The sequence below is a fragment of the Amia ocellicauda genome, chromosome 17, assembly GCF_036373705.1.
Source record: "Amia ocellicauda isolate fAmiCal2 chromosome 17, fAmiCal2.hap1, whole genome shotgun sequence".
In the NCBI taxonomy this organism is placed as follows: domain Eukaryota; kingdom Metazoa; phylum Chordata; class Actinopteri; order Amiiformes; family Amiidae; genus Amia; species Amia ocellicauda.
In genome coordinates this window covers 19,220,912-19,243,546 of record NC_089866.1, presented here as the reverse complement: position 1 = coordinate 19,243,546, position 22,635 = coordinate 19,220,912, and the positions used below count along the sequence as shown (strand labels likewise).

The following is a 22,635-nucleotide window of genomic DNA, read 5'->3' as shown; positions in this document are numbered from 1 at the left end:
CAATCCCAAAATACTCTTTTAGTTTTTATTATTTTGATCTGCATCTATAAATATAGTTGAAGCCTTTCTCTGTGTATAGCCACACAAAAAGAAATTTGTATGTATAATGATTGTAAAAAATGCATCTCTTTCTCTAGCAAAGTACAAACATACATTCCCGTGTATGAGCTGGAATGAAGAACAGTTTAATTCCGACACCGTTAAAGCTCCCTTGACGGACCAAAATGATATCGGTTCTACCGGAGCTTTTTTTTTGTAGCTCACACTGCCCTCTGGAGGCAAACAGCATCAAAACACTCTGCAAGATCGTTCATAACCCATCTTCATGAACCTCTGGATAAGACCACACACAAGAGAAATGTTCAAATTCTCTCTCTCTCTCTCTCTCAAGAAACACTTTGCATTCTATTCCATAATGAACATCAAGGCTTTAACAAGATGCAACCAAACCCCTACCGTCCCTCTGGGCTCTTCAGACGTTAATCCCACCCATCTGAACGTTTGATTTAACCGCACAGAAAAAGTAAACTAGGCTTTTGAACCGTTTGCTGCACTCTTTGGAAGGTGAGCAGAATCGGTGTATAAACACTGCACACAGTATGGAGTGGAGATTGTAGTCGATTAAAACAATCCATAGCTCATTATTTACAACTACCCGATGCACACACACATAAAAAAAACCTATCCTTCACACGCATACAAGTTAAAGAGCAGACGTCTTAATATACTGAAGGAAAATGTGCATTTGCTATATTTTTAAAACGTTATTTCTTGGCCTGTTTCTTGAATTGGTTTTGGAATGAAGTCTATATGCCGATGCCCAAAATACAAAAAACGGTCTTGGTTGCCTTTTTATTTATTTATTTTCTTCTTCCTTCACCTAATGCTGCTCTTTTATTTTACCACGGAAGCTGGAATTGAGATCTTAGCAGGCGAACAGCTTTTCTTTCCACAAGTAGAGATAAGCGGACATCTACGAGATACTGCAGGACGAACTCGTTACACTGAAGGCCAAGTGCCCTGTTGGCTTAATTAATACAGGACCTATCATTTAAGTACTGATGCATCATAAATGGAGTGATAGATACAGGAATGCTTCAGTCTTGGACCACATTATGCTGTTACACAGTAATTTGTATAACCCGCCTTCCTGGATTTTGAATATATGTTTTTGTTTGTTTAACTAAAAGCGCTTAAAAAATAATCTATAACCTCTGTACAGCATGCATAGCAGTGCACCCTCCTGCTGGAGCCCCACAGCACTCTTCATCTCCTGTAGCTCGTGCCTTCACAACTTACTGATCTAAAGAAGCATGTCAGCGCTCGGGCCGACTGTTCCTCCTCAGTCCATGCAAGTGAAATGGCGACATCCGCCTGTATAGCACGTCAGATACCTGTCACCCAAGACCAATTGAAGCCGGAAGCATTTTAGACATTTTTAGGGGGGAATATGGACAACTGGATTTGTGTTGTGTTAAGACTGGTCATTGCTTCAGTACAGGTCAAAGAACTTCTACATACAATTTTTAAAAAGTCACTGAAGATGAAGGGAACTAACTTCTCCTCACCAGCTGCAGCCTGTGGTCTCTATAGGGGGCGGCCTCAGTGACACAGGCTTCGAGAGGGCAGCGACCGGAGGAGCGGCTGTGGTTTAAGGTGAACTGCACCGGAAGTTTGTAAGGCAGGCCAGGGGGTGGCCCGGTCATTGGTGGTGGTGTGTGCGGTCGTCTGGCCTCTTGACGTGGATCCTCCGGACGCGCTCGATGCGATCCCTCTCCTCGTCCTCGTCCAGGTGATGAGAGCGCCCCGCCGCGCCCCCCGTGGCCTCCAGCAGGGCGTTGTCCGGCCCGCGCCCGTCCTGGGACTCGTACAGCAGGATGTTCAGGGTCTCCTCGTAGATGCGGGCTTCGGGGAACTCCACCTACAGGGGGGCAGAGACTCTCAATTCCCACCGCTTTCGTTTCCTGGGATTAGTGAACATCTCGCACTTTTTATTGATCCTGAAATTCTGCATGGCCAGCAAAGTTATGTTGAACCATTCAAACACCAAGCCAAGCACACACATCATGCCAATGCAACCGTTGCCTAATGTCGGTCTCAGAGACGCTGACATCATTATCCAGCACTAATGGAACTGCAATGCTTTGCATTTCTTTGCCTACTGTGCTCTCTCAAACGTCTGGCAAAGCGATTTTTATAATGTATTGTTTTTGGGAGTATAAATCATCCGGCCATCACAAAACAAAGTGCCAGTGCAACAAGTCCACCATCTTCCCCACGCCCCTCGGCCCTTACCTTGGTCTGCTTCTTCTCGGTGGCGTAGACTATGGACGTGCAGCACACCTCGGCGATCTTGCGGCCCTGCCCGTAGAAGGACCAGCAGCAGATCTCGTCCCCGATCACGTCCTTGATGAACAGGACCCTCCCGTTGAACCTCAGAGACAGCTTGTCGAACAGCTCGATGTTCTTCAGCATGTTGTCGTCCGAGTTACTGGGAAGCGGCAGAGGCACACATGAACAGAGCGTAGACGGGGATGACGGGGAAGTAGTAAAACACTGCCAAAAGTAAGCTGTGGGACTGTCACAATGTACAAACGGACTCTTCTTACCTGGTATAGGAATATTTGTTGTTGCTTCTGTTGTATAAAAGCTTTACAGTCGGCTGTGGAAAGAAGAGAACATTAGACAACAGACAATACAAAAGGTCAGAAATAAGTAAGCATGTACATTTCCCTCTGGCCTTCTACCCTTATCAGGAAAGTCCTATCACTGCATAAACCACACAGTAGGCACACTGGTCACTTACTCACAACAATGATACTCTTTTTACCGTATTTAAGTTGTTTTTACCTTATTAGAGGTGGCGATGAGTCTCTGTTCCTCCTTGGGCGATGTGACAAGAGGTACCTTACAGAACGGCTCGTACATATCTTTGTTCTGAAAAAACAACAAAAGGCATCAGTTGAAAACGAATGAAACAAGGTGATCAGCCATTAGCGAGGACGGAAAATATATATATATTTTTTTTAGATGGATAAACACTTACACTGTCCTCTCACAGACTTCAAAATCTGGTCGGCACCCTGGCCTGGCAGAGCCGAGGGCCGGGGGACAGAGCGAGGGTGAGATCGGGTTGGGTGTTTACCTGAAGCGCTGCATGGCACTCATCTGCCAGCCCCTGTACCAGGTAGTACTTGGCTTCTGCCAGCAGCTCTTCGATCTCCCTGCGGCTCTCGGGCAGAGGTACGGCGCCGTCCCGCAGGTAGTTGAGAATCGTCCCAAAATGCTTCCCGCAGCGATCGATCAGGATCCAGCCTGCGAGAGGACAGCAGCACAGATCACGGTCTCGGGTCAGACCCAAAGCAACGCTCTTCCAAGAATGTTCGAAAAGAGCTCAACTTTTTAATTGCTCTTGTTCTCAGATAATCCTCCCTGCCACCCAATGAAGGAGAATACGCCAGATATGGGCTTCATCCAAATCCTTCATTCCCACTAGCAGCGATGACAACTTTCCATTATGCAGATGCAAGCAGAAAGCCACCATTAAGCACTAGATCTGGCATGCCGGATAGGCAGTTGCATTCAATCCGAGCTGTACTAACAGAAGTGCTTTTTAAATGTGCTTTCAATCTAACATCCCCCCACCAATTGTTGCAATGTGTCCTCCATTCCTTATAAGTTCAAGAAACACATTTCCTTAAAGCCTTAGATATTTCCTTCACAGCACATTCCTGAACAGCAGCCCAGCCCACCGGGGAGAGAGGCAGAGGAAAAGCATCAAAGGATGACAAATACATGAAACACGACAGGAAGGACAGACCCAGCATTAAATAGGGGTGGCAACAGGAGTGTGGTTTAGTGGTTATGGCATGGGAAATAAGCTCCAGCTTTATTTCTTGTTTTATCAATATGGACTGCTGCACTTTAACAGAAACGCCATTTCAGAAAAGCCCTGCATTCCTTCAGACAATGCATGGGTTTGTTAGCACTTACTGAGTCGGAGGATTGGAGATTTAAGAGCATTGGCTTCAACACCAAAGCATAGTCATGCGCTCTATTGATGCCCAAACACACACTGGAGACAGAATTGTGTTATGTATGTAGGCTATCCGCACTCACAAAGAAGCCTTAAAGGTCATCAGATACCAAGGGAAACACTTTTTCGTGAACCATCAGCACAATTAGGAATAGCTGGCTCTCAATCAAAGTGACAAGTCAATTGATTTAATTTTAAGCAGTTCACAGAGGGGGTGGTACCTTCACTGTCCGTCAGCACCTCCATCCTGCCGCTGAACATGGCCTTGAGCATGGTGTCCTGCTTTGTGAGGGTCTGCATGGTGGTGTAGTACAGCGCTCCCCCCACGTTCAGCTTCACATACTTGGAGCTCGGACTGGAGCCCTTGAAGGAGGTGGTCCGAGTTGTAGCCGCCGGCACTGCCGAGCTCACCACGCTTTCTCCCGACATCTCTTCCTGAGCACACACAAACACACAGACATCAGTTCAGAGCACTAAATTAAACCAGTTTAGTATTAATACACACACACCTTCCTCATAGACATGTTACTGTCCAATTCAGCTCTGTACAAGACAAAAGTGGATTAATGCATTATAATTTACACCCCCCCCACTACACACACACAATTTGGTTTTGGCTCATTAACAAAAAATAAAAACTGTTTTCCAGATGTTTGCCAGTTTCAGTATTTCTAAGATTAAAGGAATGTAAAAGGCAGTCTATACACATATCTTTTGGACCAAGACCACATCTCAGTTTCACAATACAGGTGAAAACCACTGAAAGCAATACATGATGAGGGTGATCGACTCATAAGCCTTGAACTGGGGAACCCAATTAGAGTTTCCAGTTTCAATCATAAACAATGCCTTAATTAATCGATTTATTAACTGAATTTGTTGGTTGAATATATATATATCAAGTCAAGTTATACAATTGTAAAGACACCTGCAATTTTGAAATAGAAGTACTAGCTCACTTAGGTTAGGGTATGTGTTGGACGGAGCAACACAATTCAGCAGACAAGAGAAAAACAGCAAAACCCCAACACTACCAGGTGCTGCTCTGATCCCTGCTGAGCCATATGATCTGACTTGAAGGATACCGAGGACACCAGCATTAGTAATTACAGTGGCTCAGTCTGAAAGTGTCTTTGTACTTATCACGCCCAGTCCCAATTGCCACCCGATTCAATACACACCGCGTATAAATGGCACGGAAAAACTGTGACATGGACACTTTTATTCATGCATGCATCGTTAAATGTCTAGATTCTGTTTTGTTGTTTATTGTGCTGGTAACGATGAACACCGATCTGTTTTCATAACTGTATAATCAGCTATCACTGCAAAGAATGATCAAAGTCGCATTATACAGCTAATGAATGTTTAAACAGAAAATATAATATATGTATAATCCCGATTTAAAACGATTCGGCAATCTGACATCGACGGCTTCGGTACGCAGCTAAAATGGAGATCCACGAAAAGCTACGAAGTTTAAATCTCCCTTTTTTTTGTGGATCGTCACTTGGAAAACAAGCCTAGTACAACAATGCATCGTAACGCGTCGCCATCAGGAAATGTTCAGAAAATGAATACCATGAGATCCTGTTGAAATTTGTGTCACATCACAAGATAACTGGAAGTTTAGTAGTTTAAAGTTCTTTGTTTCTTACCATAGAACCCAGAAACACTCCCGCACTCGCCAGTCAAGAAGCAATCTCCCACTTCCGGCCCAGTGAGCGGCGCGACGAGCGATTTCCGGTCTTACCTTCCTCAGCGGAAACGTGACGTCAGTACTAGCGCAGTGCGATCGTGTGGTGCAGATGTCCGCAGTTCTGCGCGGCTCCACCAATGGGATCGGCGGGATTTAGCAGATCTGCGCCGAACTGCGGACATCTGCGCTACAAGAAAGAGACCAGTGTTCTGACGCGCAGTAGCGTAAACAGTTTTCCCATATTCATTTGTATGTATAAAATAGCTTTCCTTTCCCCCCCAATGTAATCCTTTAATGACATTTACATTCCTTTAAATAATAGCGTTTATTTTAAGCTGACTTCAGTTTGATTTATTTACGTGAAATGTATTTTTGTAAATGTACTTGTTTTTCTTTCAAATATTTAATTATATTAAAATTATATATAGGCCTATATAGGAGAAAGAGAGAGAGAACCTTTGTATTGTCATTTTATTCGCCCGTTTAAACATGATTAAGTTACAGATTCGATGTTAGATGTTATTCTTAGAGCATTGAGACGTATTTATGTATTTATTTTATTAAGTTGAATCGTTCTTCTGACTAATTTAGTTTAGCTGAACCTATCTGGACAACGAAGTAACAACACTGTGAATTGACAGACTTCCTTTTTGATCCTGAATGGGAATGACACATTTTGCCCCTCAATTACTTCATACAAAAATACCTCCGCCCCGCATGGAGTAACTGCTAATTAGATCCCTTTCACACGAGACTAAACCATTCGTTCCTAAAATATAATTTAACCTTTTATTTCGTTTATTACTTATATGATACGAATCGATTAAATATTAAATTACACGTGTGTTGGATGAATGCATTTAGTCTAAAACGGTAGTAATATCACGTTATGTTCAAAGTGTGTGATGTAAACAATAACAAGACTTGTTGCCTCCCCGGAACCTGTTTGACGTGACACCGAGAGGATTAATGGCTGCACTCAGTGTATGGGTTTTGTTTTTGTTATTTATATTTGGTTTAGATTAATTGGTCTTACGCTTTTATTTGCCATTGACAGCGCCCTGCCAAGCATCGTTTCTATAATGCACGCTTACCTCTGTCGTAGTTGGTTGAGAAAATTGTAATTTTGTAACATATTAGCAAATAAAAGTATTTCGACATACAGCTAGCTACGGATGTAGTAACCATTTTTAATGTCTGTTGTTTGCTTATGTATAGGCTATGCATGGCGGTTTTTTATACCCCTAAAGAAAGAAGAAACCGTCGATTTCTGATGATAACATGACGGTAACGAGCCAGTCTTAGTTGTTGTCAACAGGCAACTTTGCAGTAATTGTACATTATTTTTAGTCCCAGTACAGTCCTTGATAGTTATATACAAATATTGCAGCTCATGCTGACTGACAGCGTTTGATTGCGTGTATTGTGTATAGTTTCAGTTTAGCCCTCTCGCTGGACTAAACAACGTTTCATACAGTAGGTGATGGTGGATTGAAAATGTGTTTGATTAGCAATAGTATTTTCAATATCGATTCAAATTTGAAGCCGACCTGAATAGAAGTGTGTCAGTATTGAAACAGTTACATTCACAGCGGAAACCGTAAGTACTGAGGTGTACACTTGCTATGCAGGGTTCAGTTGCTCCCAGATAGGTTCAAAACGATCAAGCAAGCATTAAATACTGTTAGGAAAATATTATCAGTGGATTGTAGGTTTGGCACATTCATTTTATCTGACTAAGGCCAGCCTGCATGTTTGTTTACTTCAGCCTGTTTTAGTTCAAATATGAACAGTGATGGATTAATATGCAATGTTCTGTTGGTATAAAAAAGGAGGAAAAAGAGTTGGTATGTATTTAAATTGCCAGCTGTGATGTAGCACAGCATCAGCCTGCAGCTCCCCCAAGGCCTGTGAATCATTCATAGAGGGACCACAATTACTTTATATTTCCAGTTGACTATACTTTTGAAGAAAACTGGCAGTAAGTTCCCCTGTGTGATATAGTAGAGTACAGGCTATCTATGAATAATATAGAAGGGAAACGCCAAGATGTTGTTCAGTACAATAGCTGTTTTAAGAGCTACAGTAAATCTGTCTTAGTTATTCCTTCGCTGGCTCTTTATTTTCTAGAGATGACACCCTGAGCAGCGTTGACCGGGTTATTCTGGGAGCTGCGGCGCTTTCCGGAAGCATTCCTGCCATTCTGGGCCTTGGAGGGAAAGACGGGACATGCAGCGGGGTCTGTAATGAGCCAGAGGTCTGCAGTCAAGAGCAAAAGCCTTAGGTGGGTCGGTGCCTTCATTATTTCAGGTTGTCTGGGCTGAGCACTGACTCTCAGGTCTCAGGTGGTGATTCACTGCGTCATCTGTGTCACCACAATTACAAAATATGAATTGTGTAAACCCCTTTAACTTACAAATGTTCCATTTTTGTGATGGAGTAGAGCACTTTTAATTTATGGTGGTATACCTTGCAGTTAATCTATTTAAGAGAAATAGTATTCAGCTCCCAGTGTAAACTTTGTTTTAGGTCAGTGATTCTCAATCCTGATCCTGCAGGACCCCCTACCCTGCTGGTTTTTGTTCCAACCAAGCTCTCAATTACTTAATTGAACCCTTAATTGAACTAATAATTTGCTTGCATTTGACTTTTTCAATTTTGTAACTGATAAAATGTAAATTCCTTTAACAGATCTATAAAATGTTATGCTTAACGTAAAACCCTACTTTTTAAAATAATGAGAAAGCTATGATGTAGTCAATTATTAGTTCAATCAAGGGTTCAATTAAGTAATTGAGAGCTCAGTTAACTTTCGGTTCAATTGGCAATTAGATGACAGCCAGCTACAGGATATGAAAGAGCTATGTTTATTTGTCAGATCATAAAGTTAAAAGCTGTGTTAAGAAAGTTTTAGATCTGAAGCAACAAATGAAGGAGGAGAATTTCATTAGGACATCATCAAGAAAATACAAATCTAAATGATTAAAAATAAATTAGTATTTTATCAACACCATTATCAGTAAGGAATTAGCCAACGTAAAGTGTTGTGTTTGTCTCACTTTTAAACATTTTTCTCCATTGTATGCATATATATTTGATAAAGTCTTGCACATAAATATATCTAGGCTGTTTCATTGTTGCTGATTTCACCTTAGGAGTGAAAGATGTTCAGCGCGACTCAGACATCCAAGTTCCAGTTCCTGGACAAGGCGCGGCAGGCCCGCGAGGAGAGGAAGGGCCACAAGGAGCGGGAGAGGGCTGCCACACAGATCCAGGCCCTCATCCGGAGGTTCCTCTGCCGCTGCAAACTGCAGAGGCAAATAAGGTCAGGCAGAGGTGCTTCTGTAAATTGTCCACGGGTTCAGGGGAATTGTGGGAAATTCATTTGGACATTCCATTGCTACTTTGAGTGTTCTTTTTTAATAGTGTTTAGATTTTATTTTTCAGATAATAGACCTAATGAAGATCTAAAATATTGTGTTAAATACACTCAGAATGTACACATAGTATATATTTGTTCTTCATCAGCTTCCCTTTATTTATTTGACATGCAAAAGGAAACAACAATCACGTCTTAAAAGATCATTGAGAAGTTTGTGTTGACAAATTCCTTCATTTTGCAGGAAAGAGGTGGATGAGTTCTTTGAAACCCATGATTCAGGATCCTCCAAACGAACTGCACTTTCAATTTTTAAAATCGCAAGGAAGCTGTTATTTGTATTCATCGTGAAAGAAGATAAGCTGGTGAGTTTTTCTCTGTTTTCTGGTTATGTGGAGTGCAGGGCAGAGAAATCGCAATGTGGTTGTGGCAGCTTCAGTGTTTTACAGTGTTGTTCTTAGTTTATTATCATCTCTTTGCTGCACTCTAATGTCAGTTAATTTGGTCTTATGTTTCTGCTATATTTTCTTGGAAATAGTAAGTTAGAGATTATTCAGTCACCAATAATTTATGACATTTTTTTAATTTGGCTTGATTTTTCAGAGGTTTGAGAAATTATGTCGCTGCATCCTTGCCAGTATGGAAGTGGAAAATGAACCCAAGGTAATATTTTGTTTTATCTCCTTTCACCTCCTAATGTGAAATGTTAAAGCATCAACATATGATTTCTTTGTTGTTGCTTTTTTAAATAAATTCTGCCTTAATGTCCACATTTTCCTTATTTTAATCAGTGTAACATTCAGTCTTAACTGGTACAGCCCCTTAAATAATCTATTCTCTTGCAGGTGTGGTATGTGTCCTTAGCTCTTTCGAAAGACCTCACCATCCTATGGATCAAACAGGTTAAAGACATCTTGTGGGTGTCCTGTGAGTTCCTGAAAAAGCTCAAGGTAAGATGACTTTCCTAAAATAAAATCCAGGGCCATTTCTAACATGTAGATTGTAGATGTGAGAATATTGCTAGTGTTGACAAATGCACACTTACCTGCTGCTTAAGACAACCTTACACAAATTAAATTGCCCAATTCGTTATTAGTTAACCTGCTTCTATGTGCACAAAGGATTAAACAAAATAACTTTCCCTGCAAGAGTTTAGTGTATTGTGTTTTCTGGTCATGCAGCCCATATCTGATGTCTTTGTTTCCATGATGTATAAATTCAAAGTTGTACTCGGCGGTTTTATACAGGTGTTTATTGTTGTCCTTCTAGCCTGATATTCTGCAGGACAATAAAATGGTGACTCTCTACCTCACCATGCTGATCACCTTTACAGACGTCTCAACCTGGAAAATTGTTAGAGGAAAGGGTGAGTGTTAGGCAGTTAAAGATGCAGAAGTATTTCAATTACATGTACAGTGAGGGAAAAAAGTATTTGATCCCCTGCCGATTTTGTACGTTTGCCCACTGACAAAGAAATGATCAGTCTATAATTTTAATGGTAGGTGTATTTTAACAGTGAGAGACAGAATAACAACAAAAAAATCCAGAAAAACACATTTCAAAAAAGTTATAAATTGATTTGCATGTTAATGAGTGAAATAAGTATTTGACCCCTTCGACTTAGTACTTGGTGGCAAAACCCTTGTTGGCAATCACAGAGGTCAGACGTTTCTTGTAGTTGGCCACCAGGTTTGCACACATCTCAGGAGGGATTTTGTCCCACTCCTCTTTGCAGATCCTCTCCAAGTCATTAAGGTTTCAAGGCTGACGTTTGGAAACTCGAACCTTCAGCTCCCTCCACAGATTTTCTATGGGATTAAGGTCTGGAGACTGGCTAGGCCACTCCAGGACCTTAATGTGCTTCTTCTTGAGCCACTCCTTTGTTGCCTTGGCTGTGTGTTTTGGGTCATTGTCATGCTGGAATACCCATCCACGACCCATTTTCAATGCCCTGGCTGAGGGAAGGAGGTTCTCACCCAAGATTTGACGGTACATGGCCCCGTCCATCGTCCCTTTGATGCGGTGCAGTTGTCCTGTCCCCTTAGCAGAAAAACACCCCCAAAGCATAATGTTTCCACCTCCATGTTTGACGGTGGGGATGGTGTTCTTGGGGTCATTCCTCCTCCTACAAACACGGTGTGTTGAGTTGATGCCAAAGAGCTCGATTTTGGTCTCATCTGACCACAACACTTTCACCCAGTTCTCCTCTGAATCATTCAGATGTTCATTGGCAAACTTCAGACGGGCCTGTACATGTGCTTTCTTGAGCAGGGGGACCTTGCGGGCGCTGCAGGTTTTCAGTCCTTCACGGCATATTGTGTTACCAATTGTTTTCTTGGTGACTATGGTCCCAGCTGCCTTGAGATCATTAACAAGATCCTCCCGTGTAGTTCTGGGCGGATTCCTCACCGTTCTCATGATCATTGAAGCTCCACGAGGTGAGATCTTGCATGGAGCCCCAGACTGAGGGAGACTGACACTTATTTTGTGTTTCTTCCATTTGCCAATAATCACACCAACTGTTGTCACCTTCTCACCAAGCTGCTTGGCGATGGTCTTGTAGCCCATTCCAGCCTTGTGTAGGTCTACAATCATGTCCCTGACATCCTTGGACAGCTCTTTGGTCTTGGCCATGGTGGAGAGTTTGGAATCTGATTGATTGATTGCTTCTGTGGACAGGTGTCTTTTATACAGGTAACGAGCTGAGATTAGGAGCACCTAATCCTAATAGGCTCCTAATCTCAGCTCGTTACCTGTATAAAAGACACCTGGGAGCCAGAAATCTTGCTGATTGATAGGGGATCAAATACTTATTTCCCTCATTAACATGCAAATCAATTTATAACTTTTTTGAAATGCGTTTTTCTGGATGTTGTTGTTGTTGTTATTCTGTCTCTCACTGTTAAAATACACCTCCCATTAAAATTATAGACTGATCATTTCTTTGTCAGTGGGCAAATGTACAAAATCAGCAGGGGATCAAATACTTTTTCCCCCCACTGTACATTAGCTGGGCTTTCAGCACAGATCAGATCACGAATTCTTCGCTCTCTTAGCGTGGTTGTGTCCGTGGTCCTCAAGCTTTTCAAGTGTAAGTTACACCTACTGAACATAAAATTGTGGCACAGCAACTGCTTCTGTCCACCCCCCTTAAGATTAATCTCTCCTTTCTGCATTACAGACCAGTATCACAGTTAATTTAACAGCACGTTAATCTCCACACAGGGGAGGCTCTCCGTCCAGCTTTGATCCGCATTTGTGAGAACATCATGGGTCACCTCAATCAAAAGGGATTTTATACCATCCTGCAGGTAGATCATACTCTACATCTTGACACATGTGGATGCTTTGTAGTGTTTTTTGTTGTTTGTTCGATGCAGGGCAATCGGTAAAGCCTTTTACTTATTCTCGTTTTGTTTTTTAAAACATACAGATTTTACTAACAAACGGGTTGGCGAGATCCAGACCCTCTCTTTCGAAAGGCACCCTAACTGCTGTATTTACACTGGCATTAAGGTGAGTCATGTTTTTATCATTCACTGCTCACAGTGTTGTGCTTGGTTTCCACTAAACATTGTTATAATATGGTTAATATGATCAGCTCACCTGTTCAGCTTTGTTTGCTAGCTTTCTAGCATACCTTAACTGAAAATATCTTAGGTGAACTATCACTGCTTACATATTTAAAATGGATTTGCGAAATGTGAATAAATTAGCTGCTTTTCAGTAAAGGTGTTGAATGATCAGGCCCTGTTGTGTATTGTTAATCAGGGTGAACAAAGAAACAGTTGTGAAAGTTGCTGACTGGAAGGTGGACTGGCACGTTCACCCATCCTTGTGCTTTCAATACAGCGCCTGTGTCCTTTTTTCAGGCCTGTAGTTGCTGCTCATTTCTCTGATAACCTCCTGAGGTCCTTCCTGATTCACATCATGTCTGTCCCGGCTGTCATCTCCCACCTGAACACCCTGACGCCAGAGGTAAATGATTAAAAGACGCAAATGGACTGAGAAAAGGAAAAACACCTCTTCAGTTCCACATTTAACTTCAGATTAAATCAGCTGTTAGGACAGTTGTAACCTCTCAGTCTAAAACAAACAAACAGTTGTTGTCTGCCATTCCTCAGTCTTCTGTTATCACTCATTCGTGCGTCTCTGCAGTGCATGGTGACGATCCAAACCCACGAACTCCTGCGGAAGTTCATCCTGTTTCTGAGCCGAGAGGAGCAGTGTGGGGATATCTGTGTGTGCCTGGAGGGGAGCCACACGCTGTGCTTGCTGGGTACGTCACGTTGCCAGCTGTGCAGCCTGTCATCCTGTGGCAGGAAAGATCCTTTCAATGCTTTCAAAAACATGCTGTATCTTTATTGTGGCTTGAACCCATTCATTTAAAATGCATACAGCACTGAAGAGACTGTTATGATAACATGTAGAAATGTGCAAGTCGCTGTCCTGTGGTGGTGATGGTTTCTCATGGTCTGTCTTCATGGCAGGGAATCTGATCCACCTGGCCTACCTGACTGAGAAGGTGCTGGAGGAGGAGGCCAATCACTTTGTGAAGGACCTGACTGACATGCTGTCCTACTGCCAGAGATATGTGTCTCAGAAGAAGTCCAACCTCACTCACTGGCACCCTGTCCTGGGCTGGTTCTCTCAGACCGTTGACTATGGGTGAGAGGAACATTCCTGCAATTTCAGTGTGAGTCACGACTACTTTAAACAAAAGATATTAAAGGCCTTTCTCTCTCTCTCTCTCTCTCTCTCTGTCTCGCACCATCACTCCAGATTGAACGAGTCGATGCCATTGGTCACTAAGCAGCTTCAGTACCTGTGGGGGGTTTCTGTGATCCGGACCCTATTCAGTGATGTTCTGAGTAAAAAGCTGGAGAGCCAGGAGCCCACGCCACCCCCTTCCCAGCCTACAGGATCACAGAACAACTTGCCAGTCAAGAGTGAGTTGGATTGAGCTTGCACCCCCTACTGTGCCCATCCCAGCCTGCACAGCCCTTAGCCTTAGCCTTGCCTCTGCGTTACCTATCACTGCACATTATTTCACGGTACACGCACCTCTGCCCTCTTTGTTACAGTGCTTCAGCCTGGCGTTTATCTTTAGAGATGTGTTCATGAAAATTAATGCAGCTCAGAGGGAACACAAACGAGAAGTTTAGCCGCGCGCTCAGGTGGGGCGGTTACAGTCAAGGCTCTGGTCGCTTCTCTCCTCAGATCTTTTTAAGCGGGCGTTCCAGAAGTCGGCATCGGTGCGGAACATCCTGAAGCCGGTGGGGGGCAAACGCGTGGACTCGGCCGAGGTGCAGAAAGTGTGCAGCATCTGTGTGTTGTACCAGACCGCCCTCACCACGCTCACTCAGATCAGACTGCAGATTCTCACAGGTCGGCACACCCTGATAACGTGACTCCACCTAGGCTTGATAAGTATAAGTAACAACTGTTGTTTTCTGATGGGCCGGACAATACATTTTCCCTCTTCCTCTTCCTCTTCCTCTCTCTCAACAGGTCTAACTTATCTGGATGATCTGCTGCCCAAACTGTGGGCCTTTATCTGCGAGTTAGGACCCCAGGGCGGGCTGAAGCTGTTCTTGGAGTGCCTGAATAACGACACAGAAGAGTCCAAGCAGCTCCTCGCCATGCTCATGCTGTTCTGTGACTGCTCCCGCCACTTGATCACGTGAGTCCACAGAAATGCATGAGCTGCACTTGCTCACAGGGTGTCAATGCACCTCAGCTGGAGAGTGTGCAGCAGGGAGGGATTTAAGTGGGTTTTGGGGTGTTTTGCGATTTCCTGATTGAGACACGCTCACACAGCAATGGCGATTGTGTTCTTACAGGATCCTGGATGACATTGAAGTCTACGAGGAGCAGATTTCCTTTAAAACAGAAGAGCTGGTCACCATCTCATTCTTCCTGAACACTTTTGTGTATAAAATGATTTGGGACGGGATCCTTGGTGAGTACAGCACTGAGCCAGGTGCCCAGGTGATCTGTAAAGTTCCTGTGATGAACTGCCTACATTCTCACAAGCTCTGTTTGTGGTTGTAGAGATTGCGAAGGGAGAGAAGCTGGACCTGTTCCACTCGGTCCACGGCTGGCTCATGGTGCTGTATGAGCGTGACTGCCGCCGGAGGTTTGCCCCTGATGACCACTGGCTGCGCAAGTGAGTGTGGCCACTAGGGGGCACAACTTCAGAGGGGGCAACAAAACACTGAGACTGTGTTTGTTGGGGTGCAGCACTTTCAGGACTACACTTGACTACACTTGAATAAAAAACACAACAAAACATCAAAGATTATGATTTTCTTTTGGTATTTTTACCCACATCTACTTATTTTTCTCCCATTACTCAGAGACCTCAAACCCAGCCTTTTGTTCCAGGAGTTAGATAAAGGAAAGAAGAGAGCCCAGCTCATACTGCAGTACATCCCCCACGTCATTCCTCATAAAAATGTGAGTACAGGCTCCTGGCCTTTGAGGGGAGAGAGAGAGGAGCTTGTAGTCAAAGCTTGATTAATTCCAGTGGGAGTTCAAGTTATCATAGTGGCTTATTCAGGGCTTGACGGAGCCTAACCCCTGTTCACTTCTTCCCCTCTTTGTTCCAGAGAGTCTTACTGTTCCGCAACATCGTGACGAAGGAGAAGGAGACTCTGGGATTGGTGGAGACGAGCTCCGCCTCCCCTCATGTCACTCACATTACTATTCGTCGTTCCAGAATGCTGGAGGTATGTTCTGGAATGCAGTTGTTCAGGCTTCATTGTTAGGGTGGCAAGGTTTATAGTTTATAGTACTGATCAGAATCGGCAACCTCTCCTTTGACTAACCTCGGCATAGCTGGCACCGTGGTCTTGTTGTGGTCTGACACCCAGCTCCCTCATTCTCTCTCCTGCAGGATGGCTATGACCAGCTACGTCGTCTACCTGTTAACTCCATCAAGGGGGTGATCCGGGTGAAATTTGTCAATGACCTCGGGGTGGATGAGGCCGGCATAGACCAGGACGGGGTCTTCAAAGAGTTCCTGGAAGAGATCATTAAGAAGGTCTTCAACCCAGCTCTCAATCTCTTCAAGGTAGAGTGCATTCCCAGCGACACCTGGTGTTGTCTCTGAGGCCCAGATGATACAGTTACCGCTTTTTAAATGTTACTAAATCATTTAAAAAGCTTTTTGAATCCTCTGTAACTATTTTTTTTTATCTGTTATTTTCTTCTCGCAGACCACCAGTGGGAATGAGAGACTGTACCCTTCTCCCACATCCTACATCCACGAAAACCATCTGCAGCTCTTTGAGTTCGTAGGCAAGATGTTGGGCAAGGCTGTGTATGAGGCGAGTCCCTCAAGTCCACAGAATACACATTTAGTTTTCAGGTTAATGGAGAGTGGTTTAACTCCCTGTTTCCCATGTTCTTCAGGGGATTGTTGTGGACGTGCCCTTCGCTTCCTTCTTCCTGAGTCAAGTCCTGGGACACCATCACAGCACCTTCTACAGCTCCATCGACGAGCTGCCCTCCCTGGACTCGGAGTTCTACAAAAACCTCACCTCTATCAAGGTCACAAATCCAAAATAATTATGGTTTTGCTTATCTTCTGCTCCCTAAAGCTGGATAACCCTGTGGACCCTGAACTGTCTAAAATACTCTGTAAACCTCCTATAGCAGTCTTAATGATGTTTTTCTTCTTTCCATTCCCAGCGTTATGACGGAGATGTTAGTGACCTTGGTCTGACCCTGTCATATGATGAGGACGTCATGGGACAGGTAATGTCAATGAATGTCGGCACCTGGAAGACACTTTTGATTGAATCCTTGCTGTGATTTCCGTGACTGGTGTCTAAGGCACATTTCTCTGCTAGTGAAAGCTCTTATTTCTATTCTCTTCAGCTGGTGTGCCATGAACTGATTCCAGGGGGAAAGACAATGCCTGTCACTAACGAAAACAAGTGAGTTAGCAAAATGAATTGCACGTCTTTACGAGAGCCGTTTTCAAAGATGTAATGGCTTTGCAACTAAATGCTGCTCTCTGTAATTAATCCTGAATGCTTTATGCATCTGTAGTGGCCTTCTCCTGCCTTTGTGTAGCGAACCATTAAGAAGGGTTGATTTGCAATTCGGAGACAATTAGCCCAGTTTATTCTGCAGACCTTCCCACATTCGTTCTCTGAAATGAGGCAGGAAAGTCAACCGTCAGCCTATTAGTATTAATGCTGTTACCATGGCAAAGAAAGCAAGAGAGAGAAGTGAATTAGCAGGAGCCCATGAATTCAGGAATCTGCCGCAAACACTGCCCATGGCTTCACAAAAACACGATTTCCCTACGTCGGGGCTTCTAACACCGCTTCTCTCCGGCGCTTTCCGCAGGATCAGCTACATCCACCTGATGGCTCACTTCCGAATGCACACGCAGATCAAAGACCAGACCACGGCGTTCATCCGCGGCTTCCGTAGCATCATCAACCCCGAGTGGCTGCACATGTTCTCCACCCCTGAGGTGCAGCGCCTGGTCTCCGGGGACAATGCCGAGATCGACCTGGAAGACCTCAAGTGAGTGTCGGACAGGAGGGTAGGGTCGCAGGGTTGCGCTGTCAGATGGTGTGGGTGGGTCTCAGTGGCTGCCTTTGCACCGGGTCCCGGGGTTTGGATTCTGGGTGTTGGTTGAGAAGAGGAACCCTGTCAGAAGCTCTTTAATTTTAGTGGCCCATGTCCTCTAGAGCCTAAACTGAGGACTCCATGAAGCGAACAAAGTGCCCAACTGGTTAAGAGATGTTGAAATGCGCACAGGATTTGATGGTTAAATCGCCCTTGCTTATGGATAATCAACACAAGTGAGCTGAAATTGGGCTGGAGAATTGGGCCAGATAGGGGAACACTGAATGACAAAGCATTTTTATTTTGCTTTTTTTGTGACAGAAAGCATACGGTCTATTATGGTGGCTTCCACAGCAGTCATCGAGTGATAATCTGGCTGTGGGACATCTTAGCCAGTGACTTCACAGCCGAGGAGAGAGCCATGTTTCTTAAGGTAAATCTGTGTGACTACTGTGCGTCTCCTCAAGTGTCTTTACTTAAAAGTATCGTTACTAAAGGTATGACAAATTACTAACATATTGGAAGTATATTTATGTATTCATTGTATTTGGCATCCATGGCAGTAAGTGTCTTAACTGCAAATAACACTGCAGTTGCTTTACCAGTTATACTCACCTGTTATTCTCCAATTGCAGTTTGTCACCAGCTGTTCCCGACCTCCCCTCCTGGGTTTCGCCTACCTCAAGCCCCCATTCTCCATCCGCTGTGTGGAGGTGTCTGACGATCAGGTGAGCGTGTGGGCAGTAGGAGGGAATCACTGTAATTAACCTGCTTTCCTGCTACTTAAAGGAAAGAAGCATCTGTCTCTGCATCTCTCCCTCTCCCTCTCTCTCTCTCATACCAATCCTTGCTCAAAATACATAGAAAAATAAAGAAGGACAACGACTGACATCTCATTCATTCCTGCAGGACACAGGAGACACCCTGGGCAGTGTCCTGAGGGGCTTCTTCACCATCCGCAAGAAGGAGCCTGGTGGCCGGCTTCCCACCTCTTCCACCTGCTTCAACCTCCTCAAGCTCCCCAACTACAGCAAGAAGAGCATTTTGCGTGACAAGCTGCGCTACGCCATCAGTATGAACACCGGCTTCGAGCTGTCCTAGCACGGCACGGCAACGCCCAACTCGCCCTGGAGATCCTGGCTGGCACGAAGTCTTTGCACTCCAGCCCCAAGATTCCCCAGTCTTGCCTTTGAAAGCCTATACAGTTCTTTCTTAAGGATGAGCAAGAGATAATTGTCAGTGATGCTTTGGCTGCGCAGTTAGAATCGCTTCAGAGCAAAAGTCACTGAAAAGACGTGTGACCCAGTGTTTTTGTTTTGGGTTTTTTGCCCCCTTTCCCTGCCCCTGGAAAAATCATAGGATAATTTATTTTGTAACTAAATTAAATGCCTCTGGCTTCATCTCTCACATTTCTAGTACTGTATCTCAGGCTCAGTAATCACTCTTTGTTTTTTCAAACCAGAATAGTGTGCATTGTCTCAGAGAGATTTTATTAGTTTTTTGTATATGAAATGAACTAGAAAGCAATACAGATGTAAGCCATGAATTTATGATTATTTTTAGTTTTTGATAGTTGTCACAGAAACTTCTCTTCAGCACGCAGCGTCATGCGTTTTTTCACTCCACGAGGAAACCTGCGTGGGAGAGAGAACAGCGGTTTCACAAACGGTCTTGGAACAGGATCCTGGCAACGTGTTGCTTTCGGAGGAAGTACGGTCTCTGAGATTCCTCAGACAAAAGCGACATGAATGATTTGGGTTTTCAGATGGTCTTGTTCATCGGCTTCAAATGCTTCAGCTTCAGATGATGACAGGAACTTGGCCTGTGTTTTGATACGGGGGAATCCGTTTTCTTAAGTTTTTATGGAATTCTGGAAAGACTAACTTATGTGTAGGGAATTGTGGGAAGGTTTGAGTTTGTTTCAATAACATGGTACCCCTGTACCACTTTACCCCCTGTTGAACAAGGTATTAAAACAAGTTACCTCAGTCACACTATCCCTACTGCTATTACACTAATGTATACTTTATATAGAAACATACCTCAGTCTACTCTCTTCTGATGGTAGGCAGAAAACTGCTTTATTTAATCTTCATTAATACTCTCTATGAGGCAGAAGTACAGGGTGTGTGCGAGTCCAATGTTAGAAGAACAAAACAGCTGTGGGTTCAAAACAAGCAACTCCCTCCACAGATGTATTATCATTATCTTTCTTAGCAGACACCCTTATCCAGGGCAACTTACAGTTATTCAGTATATCACAATATTGTTACGTACAATTACCGATTTATACAGCTGGGTTTTAACTGGAGCAATCTAAAAAAGGTGCCCCATAAAAGTGAGAGAGAAACTGAGACTGCATGACAGAAATTAGATGTTTTGTTTCTCTGTATTCTTATGAAGTATTTGACTTTTCCCCCGCAATTTCTTTGTTTCAAGTATTTAAAATTTTATTGTTTAATATTGTTTATTTTTTACCGTTTTCCTTTGTAACTAAATTAAAGCTATGGACAGTTTGCATCCTTTTTGTTTGACTGATTAACATACTTTGGATGAAAACTTTAGGTTTTCTGCTTATTATTGTTACTGTTATTAATTTAGAACAATAATAATTAAAAAAAAAAATAATAGTGCTAAACCTTCTAAAAACACTGCATGTTGAAAAGACAAGGCAGAACTAAACATACCTAGTTTCCGAATATCCTGTTTACTGCTGAACTGGCAGAAAATTATAATCCTTGTGTGTTACAGCTCTGCCTTTCCACAGAAAAGTGTATAACGAACCAAAATCAGAAGTATATTTCTTATTAAATAATATGGGATGCATCAAAAGGATAGTATTTCTGACAGTCCCAGTTGTTCCAGCTTTACCCAGACATCTTTGCGCTCTCTGTCAATGCTATGTCTTGGAAACCAACATACTCTTATGATTTGTTGGAACATGTTGAACACCTGCAGGAGGCTGCTTTAGTCCCTGTTCGTTTTCCTTTCAGGAGAGTGTGGGATCTCGCCATCACCTCTTAAATCAACAGCAGATAAACAAAAACGTCTCTCTCTTTCTAGTGGATTTTAAAGCTCTTTGTGTTCTGTGTGTTGTGATGGAGGCACTGACTCATCCAGGTTTTCTTGCATCTTTCTTTCGCCTTTGGTTCCAACATGAGAATTGATTTTTTTAATTGAACTGTGACCGTGTCTTTTTGGAACCAAGCCATACGCTGGGAAAGTTGGATTCCAGCAAAGACTTCACCCCTGACCTGGAGCCAAACCATCAAAGCATTTCAGTCTGTGGACAAGACTACACTGGGTTTCTGATCCAGGAAATGGTTTAATATTGTTTGTTGACACACGTGTACGCAGTTTAATAAAGATGCACTCCCTTGGAAACAAGTTCAAAAAGTTGAGAGGCTTGAATGGATCTGGAGTTGCCCTTTTCCCACCCAGTTTTCAAATAAAGCGATCAATCTCCATCGGCTGGCCTTCAAAATCAAAATTGATCTCGTGTGTAATTAACGGACTAACTGAAAGCAAAACGGTTTTGGTTTTATACTTTTAAAAGGGTCTTTGGATTGGTAAAGGTGCAGTTATTTAATGAATCACTAAATGGAACCCCTTAAGTTCTCATGAAGAATGGGACTTGAAATAAAAGATGGAGGAACATAATGTAAGCAATAGTCAATCAAATTTAGACTTTTGTAATATGCAAACTGTATTTCCATAGTATCATGCTGTGTGTGTGTCTCTACACGTGGAAGGATACATCAGGGCTCTTTGGTGGTCCCACTATTTACAGAACCCCTTACGAGGGTGGGTTTTGCTTTCTCAACGAGTCCTTGATATTAATCTGTACATAACGCATTGTGAATGCTGTAGATGGACCCGGGTTATACAGAGCTTCCTGAGAGACAATCATATCAGCCTCTACGTTCTCAAGGTATTGCTTGCCCAGGGTAATGCTTACTAATGGCTTGGAAGTTTTTTGTGGCAGTTTAATTGGGGCATCCTCACCAAGAAGGCCGGTGATTATATGTCAATTAAGATAAATAATCACATTTTATTTCTGAATGTTGTGTGTATGTGTATTGGGGGGGTATAATATATTTTCTAATTTCTCCGAAGGAAGGGCTGTATTTGTTTCATGTGAGTTATAAGGAATCACAATGTCTTGTCATGATGTGACTGTCGTTGATCAGAGAGCTGTTGCCAGTTGCCATAGTCGGGTGTAAATGACAGAAGGACTGAACTGACCACCATCGCAGTGTTTGAGGTGTACTGGACCGAAGCTTCCCATGGGCTGCCTGGCATGCTCACCCTAGCAAGGGCGTTGTCATTATTGGGTGTGTTTTATGTCATAAAGTCTAACTTTCTCCTCCATTATGTACTCCCTTATTTCTAAGAATCCAGTGTATGTGTGGAAACAAGGACAGACTTTAACACAGTGCCCTCTCCAAATGATTAGTTTTTTTTGTTTTTTGTTTTTTGTTAAAGTGTCTTGGAAAATAAGGAACTTGTTGCACTATGTAAAATGCTAGCTGTTTAAATGCATACAGTTTTAATGTAAAGAATATGTGATTTATGTGTATAACCTTACTAAAACAATGTAATATATGTAGTCGTATGTAATCCTTTTGATTTTTTTTTTCTTAAATCCATTCTTTACAATGAACGGTGTGCTTCCTTTTCTTTATTGGTTTACTTACACAAACCGAGGGTTAATTCAGCCATAAAAGTGCGTAATCCACATTATATATACAAATATATAAATAAAAAAGCTAAATTACCTCAGTAGATTCATATTACGCATTCACAACTTTTAAATGGTCTTTTAAATTCAGGAATGATTAAGAAGGCACCTGGGCCGGGGTGTTTGACCGGCCCACCTGGCGGGGTTATGGTCACTGACGGTAGTGCGCATGCTCTTGGGTATCCCCAAAT

General features: G+C 43.1%; 2 protein-coding genes across 4 annotated transcripts; one reads left to right on the top strand and one right to left on the bottom strand.

Annotated features, from left to right (window-relative positions):
* Positions 1–11: 11 nt before the first annotated feature.
* On the bottom strand, positions 12–5,840 carry kctd10 (potassium channel tetramerization domain containing 10). Of its 2 annotated transcripts, none has more exons than XM_066688966.1 (7): positions 5,695–5,840; positions 4,258–4,471; positions 3,146–3,315; positions 2,851–2,937; positions 2,610–2,662; positions 2,296–2,491; positions 12–1,921 (listed from the first exon to the last, which is right to left on the bottom strand). In XM_066688966.1, exons 1-7 carry the CDS (start codon positions 5,695–5,697, stop codon positions 1,703–1,705), a joined length of 942 nt encoding a protein of 313 aa, XP_066545063.1. In that variant the 5' UTR covers positions 5,698–5,840; the 3' UTR covers positions 12–1,702. The 2 variants fall into 2 exon arrangements, with proteins under 2 accessions (XP_066545063.1, XP_066545064.1); XM_066688967.1 differs by lacking the exon at positions 5,695–5,840 and adding an exon at positions 5,618–5,636.
* A 738-nt stretch (positions 5,841–6,578) lies between these two features.
* Positions 6,579–22,366, top strand: ube3b (ubiquitin protein ligase E3B). Of its 2 annotated transcripts, none has more exons than XM_066689123.1 (28): positions 6,579–6,719; positions 7,866–8,019; positions 8,891–9,060; positions 9,359–9,479; positions 9,718–9,777; positions 9,960–10,064; positions 10,384–10,480; positions 12,340–12,425; positions 12,548–12,630; positions 12,987–13,092; positions 13,273–13,393; positions 13,605–13,782; positions 13,897–14,063; positions 14,335–14,502; positions 14,626–14,797; positions 14,958–15,076; positions 15,169–15,283; positions 15,474–15,573; positions 15,726–15,845; positions 16,013–16,189; positions 16,335–16,445; positions 16,531–16,668; positions 16,810–16,875; positions 16,999–17,057; positions 17,476–17,658; positions 18,025–18,136; positions 18,339–18,431; positions 18,613–22,366. In XM_066689123.1, the coding sequence occupies exons 3-28, from the start codon at positions 8,900–8,902 to the stop codon at positions 18,802–18,804; spliced, it is 3,210 nt and encodes a 1,069-aa protein (XP_066545220.1). In that variant the 5' UTR covers positions 6,579–6,719; positions 7,866–8,019; positions 8,891–8,899; the 3' UTR covers positions 18,805–22,366. The 2 variants fall into 2 exon arrangements, with proteins under 2 accessions (XP_066545220.1, XP_066545221.1); XM_066689124.1 differs by lacking the exon at positions 6,579–6,719 and adding an exon at positions 6,746–7,335.
* The last annotated feature ends 269 nt before the right edge of the window (positions 22,367–22,635 follow it).

Excerpts from the sequence above, each read along its gene's own strand:
- ube3b (XM_066689123.1), top strand. The coding sequence starts at position 8,900 with ATGTTCAGCGCGACTCAGACATCCAAGTTCCAGTTCCTGGACAAGGCG. Across the intron at positions 16,669-16,809 it reads AAAACCTCACCTCTATCAAG|CGTTATGACGGAGATGTTAG; the intron begins GTCACAAATCCA and ends TTCCATTCCCAG. Across the intron at positions 17,659-18,024 it reads ATCGACCTGGAAGACCTCAA|AAAGCATACGGTCTATTATG; the intron begins GTGAGTGTCGGA and ends TTTTTGTGACAG.
- kctd10 (XM_066688966.1), bottom strand. Across the intron at positions 3,316-4,257 it reads GGTGCTGACGGACAGTGAAG|GCTGGATCCTGATCGATCGC; the intron begins GTACCACCCCCT and ends GTCCTCTCGCAG. Across the intron at positions 2,663-2,850 it reads TCATCGCCACCTCTAATAAG|CCGACTGTAAAGCTTTTATA; the intron begins GTAAAAACAACT and ends TTCTTTCCACAG.